Here is a 13221-nt window from a genome sequence, read left to right on the forward strand (position 1 = left end):
TTCCCCCATCTATTTGGAGCTGGCAGGTCCATCAAGAAAGCCCAGGTTGCCCTTTAAATTCAACTCGACCTGGTTAAAGGACCCTGATTACCTCAGGTTAGTATTGGAGTATTGGAGAGACCATCCACTAACAAATGATCCTTGTGTAGTTGAGGGTTTCTGTCATAATCTGGTGAATTTTAAAAGACTCTCTATATTCTAGGAAAAGGGGAAAAATGCCAGGGAGGATCAGATCCTCTGCAACATTGAAAGACAGTTGGATATGCTAACATATGACCATGGCAGAGGGTACACCTCAATTGAAGCTAAAATTCATTTAACAGGCTTGGAAGCCCAGAGATCCAAGATTCTACTAGATCGGGAAGAGACATGGAGACTCAGAAGCAGAGCGATATGGCTTCAAGCTGGGGATGGCAATACTAAGTTCTTTCATAAATTTTCCAATGGAAGGAGGGCCAACAATACCATATGGCAGATGCCCACAGAACATGGGCAGATGGCCAATACCTATAATCAGCTGGCACAGATGGGAAATACATACTTCAAGAAGCTCTTCAAAGCCCCACCATATGCTACACTTGCAGAAACTATTCGCATTATGGGGAATTTCCATAGATTTGTGGAGCCAAACTCTATGGAGGATCTTATGAAACTCGAAACCATGGGGGAACTGGAGAGAACATTGAAGTGGTTCAAGAAGGATAAAAGTCTGGGGCTGGACAGATGGTTAGTGGAATTCTATCTATTACACCATTAGCCCGAACCTTCTCGAGGTGATCGAGGAATGTAGAACATCTGGGAGAAACTATGAAGTCATAAATACCACCTTCATTCCCGTGATTCCCAAGACAAACTCCCCTCAATCTTTCAGCAACTTCTGGTCCATCTCTGTGTGAAACTGTCTCTACAAGGTTATTACCAAGATCATCGCAAACTAAATCAAGATGATCTTATCCAACAACATATCCTCTGAATGATTTTCCTTTCTCCATAAACCTGAGATCTATGAAGCCATAGGCACAGCCGAGGAAGCCGTCCATTCCATCAAGTAGAAGAAACTGAAAGTTGTCATTCTCAAAATATATCTCTCTAAGGCCTCTGATTGAGTTAGTTGGCTTTACATCAAGATGATTTTAACTCACCTGGGCTTCCCTATCCCACTCATTAGATGGATCATGTGTTGCATTACATTTGTCTTGTTCAGTACTCTCATAAATGGATCGACCTCCTATTTCTTTTAGGCAGAGATGGGACTTAGATAGGGATTCCCACTCTCCCCTTCTCTATTCCTGATTGCTATGGAAGGATTAAGCAGGATAATCTCATCAGAAAAAATAATAGGTAGGTTAATGGAACTAAAGATCACAAATCAATGCACTATCACTCATTTGTTGTTCATGGATGGTATTTCAATCTTCCTCAATGGTGGTATACAAGGCTACAACACTCTCAATGAGGCGTTGCATTTATTTAGCTCAACAACAGGGATGGAAATAAAAAGACCCAAATCCACCATCACCCTTTCAGCTTTCTCCCCTTAGGAATCCTGTCAAGCATACCAAAAATTTCCCTTCCAAATATTAGAGCTGGAAAATGGATTGAAATACCTAGGCTTCCATATAAAATCTCATGGATACAAAATAGTCGGTTGGACCTGGTTAGTGGCCAAGGTCAAAAGAATATTGAACCACTAGAGTCATCGGCTACTGTCTAGAGAAGAACGTCTCGTGCTTATAAAATCTATTCTAGAAGCCACCCCATTCTACTCGATGTCTCTTGCCTAGATTCCTCAAGGTATCTTATCCCAGATTCAAAGGATATGTTGCAATTTCTTATGGAAGGGGCATAAGGAAGGGAAACCGTTTTCTTGGGTTAAATTTAGCAGAATTGTAGACCCAAAAAAATGGGGCGGTTGTGGCCTCAAGGATCTCCTTGCATTCGCACAGGCACTAGCACAAAATTGGGTTGGCTTCTCTTGAAGTACAAAAGACTATGGACAGAAGTTGTTACCTATAAATACATTTGGCCTCACAATATTATGGAATGGGTCTAACTACTAGCTTGGAACAAAAAGGAATATCGGTGATATGGAACGCTGTCATACAAACTCTCCTAACTATTAGTGGTGGGCTCACTTGGCGAATTGGAAATGGTTCGACTGCCCACATTGGTGCTGATCCATGGATTGGATGTGGAAACATGAACAATATACCTTTGGAACTAATATCATTCCTAAATAGAAGAGGTGTGGCCACCATTTCCCATATCGAGGACCGATTGAATATTTCCATTTATCAACAAGCTTGGATGTCTATTGATGATCTTCGTATGCCTGATCAATGGAGTATGGAGTGGAGGCACTACACAAATGAATTAACTGAATCTCACGTTAGGCTCAAGGACAATGAGGATGAACTAATCTAGGCTCTGGCTATGCGGGGGGCTTACACTCCAAAAGATGGATACCCCATAATCCATGCAACTCATAAACCCATCACACTTGAAAGATGGTGGCATATGTTATGGAAACTCAAAGGCCCACCACGCACTCACCTCCTCATGTGGAATTTCACCATGGAAAAGACTCCTACTGGCACTAATCTAATGAAAATATCTTTCCAGGGTCCATCCTAGTGTGTTCTATGTCGACGAGAAGAGGAATCAAACAATTACTTATTCCTATTGTTGGACACCTAATCCTCAATGGGTTAGTGTGGAAGCCGAATAGACAAAAGGATTCCAAGAGACCTTGGGATGTGGAACCCAATGGTCACAACATGTACTATAAATGTAAATCATTTGTTAATAAAAATGTACTCTCATGTTTTATCTTTCAGATTCTATTGCTGCCCATGTGTGTTTAACATGGTATCAGAGCGGGTGATTACTGGTCCTGCTCCAATGTGAGCCACTTGTTTTGTGGTCTCTATATATATGTCAGTGCTGCCATTCTCTTAATCAGAGTTGATCAAAATTGCCACCTTATAAAGCATTTTACTGTGTGCATTAAAAACTCTCGTTGTTCAGACCTGCCATTTCTGCCCATTACTTGTAACGCTCCATTAATTCATTGTCTTCTAGAAATCCGTTGCCTCTCCTACCTAACCTCTGGCACTGTATACGCTGCACCTGACTTTGGCTATTTTAAGACTCTCTTCTGCGTTACCTAACCTCTAGCACTGTATATGCTATATCTGACTAACAACGTTGTTTCATAGCCAGCACCCTGACCCAGGACGTCGTTAGTTTCCTACAACCCACGTTGACACTGCCTGGAATTGGCACTACGGAATTTTTCATTGATGCAAAGGTTTTTCCTCGAACTAAGCGCTAATGCGAGGATTTTATCTGTGCTTCTGAGTTCTTTTTGCTGGTAATCATTTAGAAGGCGAAGTTCAGCTAAGACTTTCTCCATTTTGTGGACCATGCGAGTACAATAGATGAGTTTCCCTGCATTGGGATCTGAGAACTGGTAGTTGGTAATGAGGGAGAGAAGGGTTATTGTTTTGCCTGTTCTGGTGGGCATTTCAAGAAAGCAGTGGCCCTTGGTGTCCTGGGCACACTTCAGCGCCATCATATACTGGTATTGCTCTGGGCAGAGGTGCTCGTAAGGGAAGTTAAATAGTAGGGTATTCACTTGTATGACGTTTCGAACAATCAACATCTAATTTGGTGCGTGAAATATGTAACTTGATGTTATCATCTACGCATTGGTACATTCTGGAATAGAATGGAATGAATGACAGGCAGTAGAAAGGCGTGATTCGATTCATAGTATGCTATTTGATTTATGGTGTATATGAATGGTGCGATTCAGTTCATAGTGTAAATGTTCGATTCATAGTATGTGATTCACTGTGCATTGAAGTCCATGTTCGTGGGTTGATATAAAAGGTCTCCATGTATTGATTAATTATTGGAATGAAGCGTTGAACTTCCGTTGATCCTAAATCATTTGAGAAGCTGTTAAAAATGTGTTGAAGGTAATGTAACGTTTGCTTTGAGGCTTGTTCCATTGACATATGTCATGAACCATTGTTGAGACAGTCGTTCTAGATATGATGGCTCCACATCAAGAGGAAATTAGGCTATGCAAGAAGATGAGTGGTTGTCCATGAAAGAAATTAAGTTTTTGGTGCACATGCATTGAATCTCCTTTAAGCGTCATTGTTGTCTGCAAACTTGGGATCTAGACAACAGAGGAAAAGTTAACATTTCTACCATCTAGAACTGGAATAATACAAGAGGTTCCAAAGAAGTAGTTGTAGGTGTTGGAGACTTCTCAACATCGACAGTGACAAAAGCTTCAGATTATTGGCCTCTTTTTGCTAAAACGTATTCTACTAGCACATGATGCGACTTCTCTTGGACTTAGTGGAAGAAACAGTTTCCAAGTTTCTAGAACTAGAGCATATAACACTGGAAATAGATTTCACATCCTGAACAAAACACAAGTTGAGTACAAGGACCCGATCCTTTACATGGAAGATTAGTTGGTATCAATAAAATAACAACTTTAGAAGCAAGCTTCTCTATTTATGAGTTTTGTTCTTCTAGTTGAATTTCCAGTAGATATTTTGGTTATGAAGGTGCGGTGAGGAGATTTTGTTGTTTTCTGCATGGAGATTTAATGCTTTAACTTAGCATGCAATTCTTCTCTTAGAATCAAGTGCTATAATTCCCAATTTGCGCATGCAGTCCTGCTTGGTATGTATGCTAGCGTAGAGGAGTGGGCTCGACACAAACTCAAACATACTTTTCCTCAAGTAGACAAACACCAAGCAGAGGTGAGGAGGCCATGTTTATCAGTCTTTCCCAAAGTGTATGCACTGTGTATGATTCATTCAAGGAGGTTGCTTATGGTAAGACAATGTATGGTGTGAAAATGGTGATGATTCGATCCATTTCTTTGGCGTTAACTATATTCCGTGATTGCAAATAATGTGACAACAACATTTTATTCCATGTGGATGACAAAAAATGGTTTTAAATGCATCCCTTCCTAATGAATAAATGGAAGTGTGAGAGGTTTTGAATCTAGAGTGCAAAGCGTTGTTCATTTTCTATTCTTGTCAAGTTTTATATATTAAGAAATTTGCCTCTTAAAATCCCGTGGTTTCTCTTCAATCTGGCATATGCGTTGGTCATTTTTTTGTCGATTCATGCTCCTTATGTGGCGTTGATTACTTTATGTTATTTCAAATCGAGATCCATCACTATTTTTGAAGACAATTGCAATCTGTTGTAAAATCCAATTGTATTGACATATTGCGAGTGAGTGTTGATTTTTCTCTACACGTTCATAGTTGTGATCAGAATTGGTGAAGTATTGGAGTTCTTAAAAACTCTAATACATTCCTCTGATCATGGTACAATAAGAATAAGCAAAGTTTCTCTTGTTGACATTAGAACCTATTTACATAATGTACAAGAGAATATTGAGTTTTTGTAGCTTGAGACAAAGCTACAGCAGGAAGAGTTACAGCAGTGGAGTCATCATTCTGAACCTGTTTCTGTTAAGAAGATTGAAACAGACTTCCATAAATAGCAAGACAATAATGTTATAGTTCATTTAGATTTAGTACCCCATAAAGGAGCAGTTGTACATGCAGATGCAGAAACTCAGTCTGCACCTACCAAGCCCATCATCAGACCTTGGGAACAACTTGTCCACAACAAGCACAGAACTAGTCTTAGATATGACAAGGACTTGTCCTTTCATATTCTAGACTACTCAAAGCCAATTCAATTTCAAACTGCTGGATTTCTTGATGATGATTCATCTTCACCTGTTCTTCATGATAGTTCACCTCCAGTTGTTCCAGATTTTACCCCTCTTCCATAGCAGCAACAACAACAATAGATTGTGAAATGCCAACACTGTGACTGAGTTGGCCATCTAAAAGATCACTATTTTGATCTTCATCCATGTAAGCATTGTCATAAAACCAACCATTCTTCACACAGATGCTTCAGAAACAAATGTCCTGCAAGAACAAAAATTCATCTTGGATGGATCGCTTCTTGGAAATGGGCATCAACAACCAAGAGGATATTCCAATCACATGTCAAAACTTGTTCTAGAGTATTGAATAGTCTTGTAGTTGAGTTTTCTCCATCATCTCACCTTGTATCTGACAGGGGGGTAAATGATGGTCATCTACCACAACCTGCCACCCCAATTTCAGAGTTGTAGCCAGAGACAAAGATGCCCCTGAGCATGCATTCATTTGGTAACACCTCTTCAAAGAATCTGGGACACTTCCTCTAGCAGAAGACTTCAACTTCTTGCTAGTTTTGGAAGAATTCCAGGAACAAAATTGAGAACACTTCCTCTAGCAGAAGACTTCAGCTTCTTGCCAGTTTTGGAAGAGTTCCAAGAATTTCATTAAGCATTCCAGAGTTGTTGGTCATCCTTAAACCATCATAGGTTGAGACTTCCCTTTTTAGGTTGAAGTTCTCCCTTTTATGCAAGGTGAGACCTCCCTTTCATGGTTAAAGGTTTCCCTCTTCAAAACAATAGGAGCACTTCCTCTAGCAGAAGACTTCAGCTTCTTGCCAGTTTTGGAAGAGTTCCGGGAACTGCACTAAGCGTTCCACTATTGGTGGTCATCCTTAAACTACCACCCTTTATACCAACATTTCAGAGAGCACATTCGGCCTAGTGTTGCCATGCATTTTTGCACATTTTGTATTACAAGCTCTCTTCTTGGACTCATACATAACCCTTCGGATTAAGGGGGGGAATGTGGGACACCTAATCCTCAATGGGTTAGTGTGGAAGCCAAATAGACAAAAGGAGTCCAAAATGACCGTGGGATGTGGAACCCAACGGTCATAACATGTACTATAAAGGTAAATTATTTGTTAATAAAAATGTACTCTCATGTTTTATCTTTCAGATTCTATTGTTGCCCATGTGTGTTTAACACCTATCTTGCACCATCACACAACAACTTTGGGAACATGTGTTTCCCGTGCTAAATATCAATCAGCAATGCGAAGGGGATAGTATAAAGGATGCTTATAACAAGTGGTGGACCACTGCCCCCACCATGAAATCCCAAAATCTTCCATTAATTCTATGTTGGAACATATGGCCTTGCAAGAACAATATCATCTTTAACAGCAAACACATTAGATGGCCTCTTATTGTCCCGAAATTTGCAACACTTACAATAAAATTCTGGATGAGGAACAACCTGCCATGACCAGGGGCGCGGGGGGGATTCTACTACACCTATCTAAGACACATATCTTCCACATCCGTTTGGGATTGAGGGATGGCATTTTTGAGTAGTAAAAAGGGTCTTTTGAACCTCTATTTACCTTCACATTAATTATCAATCCAGGTACAATTCTATCTCAAGAGTGTACTCAGTCTGAGGCAATCACTTTTTCAAGAGTAACGTCTGTAGTATAGTGCTTCACAAAGGTAAGTAAATGTTGGAAATAAACTAAGGTAAATAAATGCTGGAAACAAACTCTAATTGTAATGGCAAGAAACTTAAATTCTTTGTAACTAAATCAAGAAACTACAACAATCATCAATCAAGGATGCAGTAATAATAACTCTTTCCTTTGTAAACTGATGTAAATGAAAATCAATCAAAGACAAGATCACCAATTTGAGAACTAGACAACAATAGTCAATGTTCGTTACAGTTGTATATCTTTCTATTCACACCAAAGCAAATACTTGGAATTAACAATTCAATAATTAGAAAATGAACAACAATTAATCTATTGGAAAGATCGAACAACAAATCTTAATCTATAGAACTAATTTAAGCAGCAATAAAAAGCGAAAGGAATTGAACTTTAACTAATAAAGGAATTTGAACAGCAATCCAGAAAGGAACAACAAACCTACGTAAGTCTACGAAATATTGAACCACAAACTTTAATCAAATGTAAACACACAGTGATGATGGAATTAGTAATCTTATTCTAGCATAATGAGTGTTAACCACAGTTCTAAAGGAACGACAATTGCAATGATAATGGAACAATAATCAAACGAACGACAATCACAATTATAAATAAATCGTGGCTAAATGAACATGAATATCAATATGTAAATGAATAGAAATTTCAACCTGTGAATGAACAATAATATCAATCTGTAGATAAACAACAATGTCAACTTGTGAATGAACAACAATATTAGACAATGTGATACTATTTCAGAATGAACAACATAACATTTCGAGTTGCAAATAATGGTCCTTCTATTCCAATTATGAATTCAATATAATAGAGCAAGTCAATAAAATGTTAAGGAACACAAGATTACTGAATAAAACGAATTTAAAGGAATGCAAAGGAAATCAAACAACACATGACCATAATCGGAAAATAATGATACAGAAAGCAAGTGATCCACTAGGGATGAGCCCTTAGCCACCAAGGATGCACTGCTGTGGTTACTCCAGGATCAGATGACGGAACAACAACGAATTTATATATTAATCATAAAGGCAAACTTACAACTATCACTCTTTAAAGAGAGTCGATGATCAAAGTTTAGATTACAACAGTAACTTCTGCAAATCAACAACAATATCCTTCCCCCCTAGGCTAGCAGCGTTGTCCCTTTTTATAGTGGCCAGGCGGAGATATCAAAAATACAGATAAGTCTTGAGCTAGCGATCCCTCAGGATCAAAGGATCTTGATGGATTCACCATATCTTTAATCTTCAATTTATCATTTTGTCCTCTTCCGCTGATATCGCATTTCTTCTTCCTTTTCCTAGTCCATGTGTTCCGATCTTGATTTCCTCGTCTAGATGCAGTTGACTGTCAAAGGGACAGCAGTTGGTTTTGCTTTGTCTTTTCCTCTGTAATAGTGATTTTCCATTTTCTTCACTTTCTGCATAGAAAAAGACAATAATTAATCATTTTACATCAATCACAAATCCCCTTAATTCTATCATAATCGTTTAACATATGACCATCTTAGAATGTAAAGAAGTTATGAATTGAAGGAAAATATAAGGAAATAAGTGGTAATTACATACCTTTTCCAATGCTCAGCACACCCCCCTACTTACCCCGTTTCATGCCCTCATGAAAACAATGTAATTGACATGCAAGCCAGTTAGGGAATAGGCTGGAGAAGGATTTTCATGCAGTGGACTAAAACCATTATTTCTAGCTAAGACTTCAAAAATATGCCCTATTTGGCCCTCAGGCAATTCATATAGGGCTCTATACCCTGGTGTAGGATACCAGATGATTGGACTTCGAAACCTACTACCTAACCAATACGGGCCTTCTCTCATGATGAGGTTACCATAAGTAGCAGGGTGATCAGTAGCTAGCTTAAAATTTTCATAATTGAATGGCTCTCTGTCTTGGACATTCCGATTGGAAGTCTTGTATTGGAGTTTGGCTATTGCTATGGCAAGGTCTTTGATAGCTAGGAAGTATTCTACCCCTTACTGGACAACTGCTTTGTGAATGGGTCCCAGTGTCAAAATCAAACCCTTCTTTCTCATTAAGCTTCTATACTTATTCCACAGTTGCAATGGGTTTCTAGGTTCACTCCTTATACACAGATCTAACTCGTTCTCCTGTCTCTAGAAGGTATTGTGGGCTTTAGGCCACTTTAACTGAATAAAAACAAAAGAGATGAATTCCTGAAGCTGGATATTTCCCACAAAAGGGCTAGGGTTCTCTTTCATTTCACCATCCAACACAAGATTATGCAAATAAAACTCGCATAGCAATCACTAGACTTTCACACCATAATGCTTACAGCAATTTGTGAAATCATCAATGGTTTTTATCTCTATAGGCACCCCTACCTTGACAGCCTTAATTTTCAATTGTAAATATCTTTCCATAAAAAACAAAGCATAGTTTTTGGCAGGTGCCCTACATGCTAGAATGTTAGTATACAGAGAACATAAGGTATCAATTTCAGTCACAACTGTGGCTAGTCTATTGGTTACCTTTTTAACTTTTTCCTCTGCCCTTCACCATCTATCGAAGGCCTTGCTTTTCGATGCGTTGGTGTTCTTTACCTGCTACTGTAACTTCTGATATTTCCCCTGAGGAACAGTTTCCTCTGTCAGTTTTTCTATTGTTTGTTGGGCTTGTGCCAGATCTTTTTTAAGTTTCACTATCCTTGGATCATTGTCCATCATGACATTTTTCGGTTGGAGATCTACTTGGATCTCCTTATTGCGACATCTGGTTTTTATAGTGTGTGTTCCCTTCTCATGAACTGTCTGGTTGATCCTGATGCTAGAGGGCAATGCCTCTGTCTAGACATCCTTATTACAGACTAGTGTGCTTTCTTTTTAAACTTCTGCATTTGTAACAGCCGCATGTTGTTCCTTGCAGTCCTGGATGATAAAGGGTTCGGTTTGAGTTCTTTTAGTCTTCTTTTTATGGGGTTTTGCCTGGGTGGTTGCATGCTTTGCTCCAGGGGTTCTTTTTGAGCTTTTCCCTTGTTTTAGAACCCCTATTTGTTGTCGAAGTTGTTTAATTACATTAAGCAGTCTTTGTTGTTCCTTTCGCAACTTTTTGATTTCGTTTATTTTCTTCGAAGGAACAACTGTTTCTTTTCTTGGGCTTGGGTTTTGTTCTCTAGGGGTTTTACTCTCACCTTGACCAATTTCCATGTTTTCTGCCTGGAACACTTCTTCAGTGTTCTCATCCTCCTGATTAGGTTTTTCAGGGGAGGAAACCCTAGTTTGATCTGTTGTTTCCTGGGTAGCTTCTTCTTCCATTTCTTCTTCATCCTGCATTTCTTCGAGTGTACTCTGACTGGGATCAGAGTGTTCCTGAGATTGTCCTTCCTCTTCCTCCTCATCACTCATCTCCTTATATGCACTCTTGCTATGAGCAAAGTGTTCCTGTGACTGTCTTTCCTCTTCTTCCTCATCGTTTATTTCTTTAGATGCACTCTTATTATGGGTAGAGTGCTCCTATGATGGTCCTGCCTCAATATCGGGGTTGAGTGGGCTATGGGGCTAGACATAATCGCCCATATTGGCCAAAATTTATGCTAATTTGTCTACTTGCAGAGGGTTTTGCAATGGGTTTTCACTGGGTTGCTATGTTTCCTCTCCTTCTTCATCGGAGTGCTCAGTTTCCTCTTCCAGTTCCTCTTGTTCATTCTCTTCTACATTTTCCCCTCCTTCAAGTTGTGGGAGTTGCTCATCCTCTAAATGATGTATTTCTACAGGTTGGCTACTATTTCCTTGGGAATTCCCCAACATTCCTCTACTTCTCCCCAATCTGATGGACTGTCTTCATTTCTGTGGTCTAATTCATGTGCTGGCAATGTTTTTTCGTTTTGGGGCTAGCAAGGCCAATCCCACATCTATTGAGAAAATAAATTCTTCCCAACCACTCTGCTATTGGGCAAGACTATAACTGACTATTAGCCAGATTAGGCCATGATGACTTACTGCTGATTCTACATGACGAGCTTTTCTTATACTTTGGGCAATATCATGCAATAAAAAATTTAAGTACGCGGGAAAATTCATAGCGCATTTTTGTTTTAACACAGCCAACAGTTTGAGATGGCATGGTCTTACCACATCTTTTCTGCCATCGCAAGTGATGTAGCTTCGGACGATTCTGGCCAATTTTGCCTAAGGCTCTCTCGGGGTTGCCAACAGGACTCCTTTTCCTTTGACAGTAAGGTTCTGTCCTTCGTCCTGGAAGATGGTTATAGCGTCTTGTAGTCTCATCCTTTTCAGGGTCCATACTAGTCAAACGGCTGGCAGTCCCAAAACTTTAGCAATTATCGCATTTGTTACTGCTATTGGTCTCCCCCTCACCATGCAATGATCTTCCTGCAGATTCTGCAGAAATTCAATGGCCACCATCTCGTTAGACTGCTATAGATGGTTAAGGTAGGTAATCCATCCTCCCCTTACTAAGATTTCACCTGTAGTGTCAGAGACCATTAACACCTGCGGTTCGCTACAAATTGATCTGCCTCCCATTTTGTTTAGGCTTAGCACACTATTAAGAAAAAATCACAGAGATGTCGACGGAACAACAATCTATTCAAAATTTAGCTTACTGTAAAAAAACACAGAGATGACGTTGGAACAACAAGTTGTTCAAACTTGAGCTCACTGTTAATTTTTACAGAGCCAAAACGCAAAAATGGGATTGGAACAGGAAGTCGTGCATATTGGGAAATACAATACCATTAAATTTGCTATTCCCGAGTTTTCAGGAAGTCATAATACCTCCAAATAATGAGTTGACATGTATGCCAGTTAATTATGGAGATCACCCATGACCCCTCGAAATGGGATAGGCCGTCCAAGGCCATCAAATAAAGGAGCAGTATGTTGAACTGTGGTCGTACAGGAAAATAAATGAACGACGTATAGATCCAATAAATGTTTACAAAAATCCGCGGATTACTGAAATTGAGGCTTATGATGCAAATCGCGAATGATTATGAAAATGTCATGATATGATGCAGAAAATAGAGGATAGGATAGCTTGACGTAAGTAAAAGTTCTTATGCGATCATTATCCACTTTACCATTATGATTGATTTATAAATGATTTTCATGTATAAAAGGTTTGAAATGGTTATATAACATAATCTCATTTGAAATCAATATAAAAATATAAGAAGAAGGGTTTATAATGACTATTGGTGTATGAAAAATATGACTTCAACACCATCAATAGACCTCTGTTGCCCACAGGTGTCCATAACCTTGATAGAGTTGCTTATTTCACCCTTGAAACCATAATCCTTTGTGTATGCCTAGGAAAGTGTTGTGCGATGTCAGAATGGAGACCATTGTGCTGGCTTGGTAACCAGATGAATCACAATTCCATTTAGCAGGAAGGAGTGAAAGGTGGGCAGGCCAGCTCGTGATGAGACCTCCTGTTCCAAGGAATTTTTTATTTTTCTGATATGCCTCTTAGATCATATCCCTAGGGTGGTGGCTATAGTGGAGATCCCACTTCACTTGCTTCCTTATGATCATGGTAGGCTGGCTATTGATGAGACCCCCTATCCTTCATCTGACAAATCATGTTAGTAATCATGTGGATATGTATCTTTTCTTTTCTTTTCTTCTTATTTTCTATAGCACTTTCCTATTTATATATAGAGGGTGGTTCAACACACCTTAAGTGTAGAGATGGTGGAAGAAGTCTGAACATCTCAATAGTGGAAAATATGCCCTTATTCTTATTCAATAATAATGATCAAAGAGAATTATG

The 13221-nt window shown here is 39.2% G+C and overlaps 1 protein-coding gene across 1 annotated transcript; it reads left to right on the forward strand.

Annotated features, from left to right (window-relative positions):
• Window positions 1-262: 262 nt before the first annotated feature.
• Window positions 263-757, forward strand: LOC149175521 (uncharacterized). The gene has a single exon (XM_089421155.1). It carries the CDS (start codon window positions 263-265, stop codon window positions 755-757), a length of 495 nt encoding a protein of 164 aa, XP_089277281.1.
• The last annotated feature ends 12464 nt before the right edge of the window (window positions 758-13221 follow it).

The sequence above is a fragment of the Pinus tabuliformis genome, chromosome 4_1 (genome assembly GCF_031772625.1).
Source record: "Pinus tabuliformis cultivar Carrire ecotype Pingquan chromosome 4_1, CPIR1, whole genome shotgun sequence".
Taxonomy (NCBI): Eukaryota; Viridiplantae; Streptophyta; class Pinopsida; order Pinales; family Pinaceae; genus Pinus; species Pinus tabuliformis.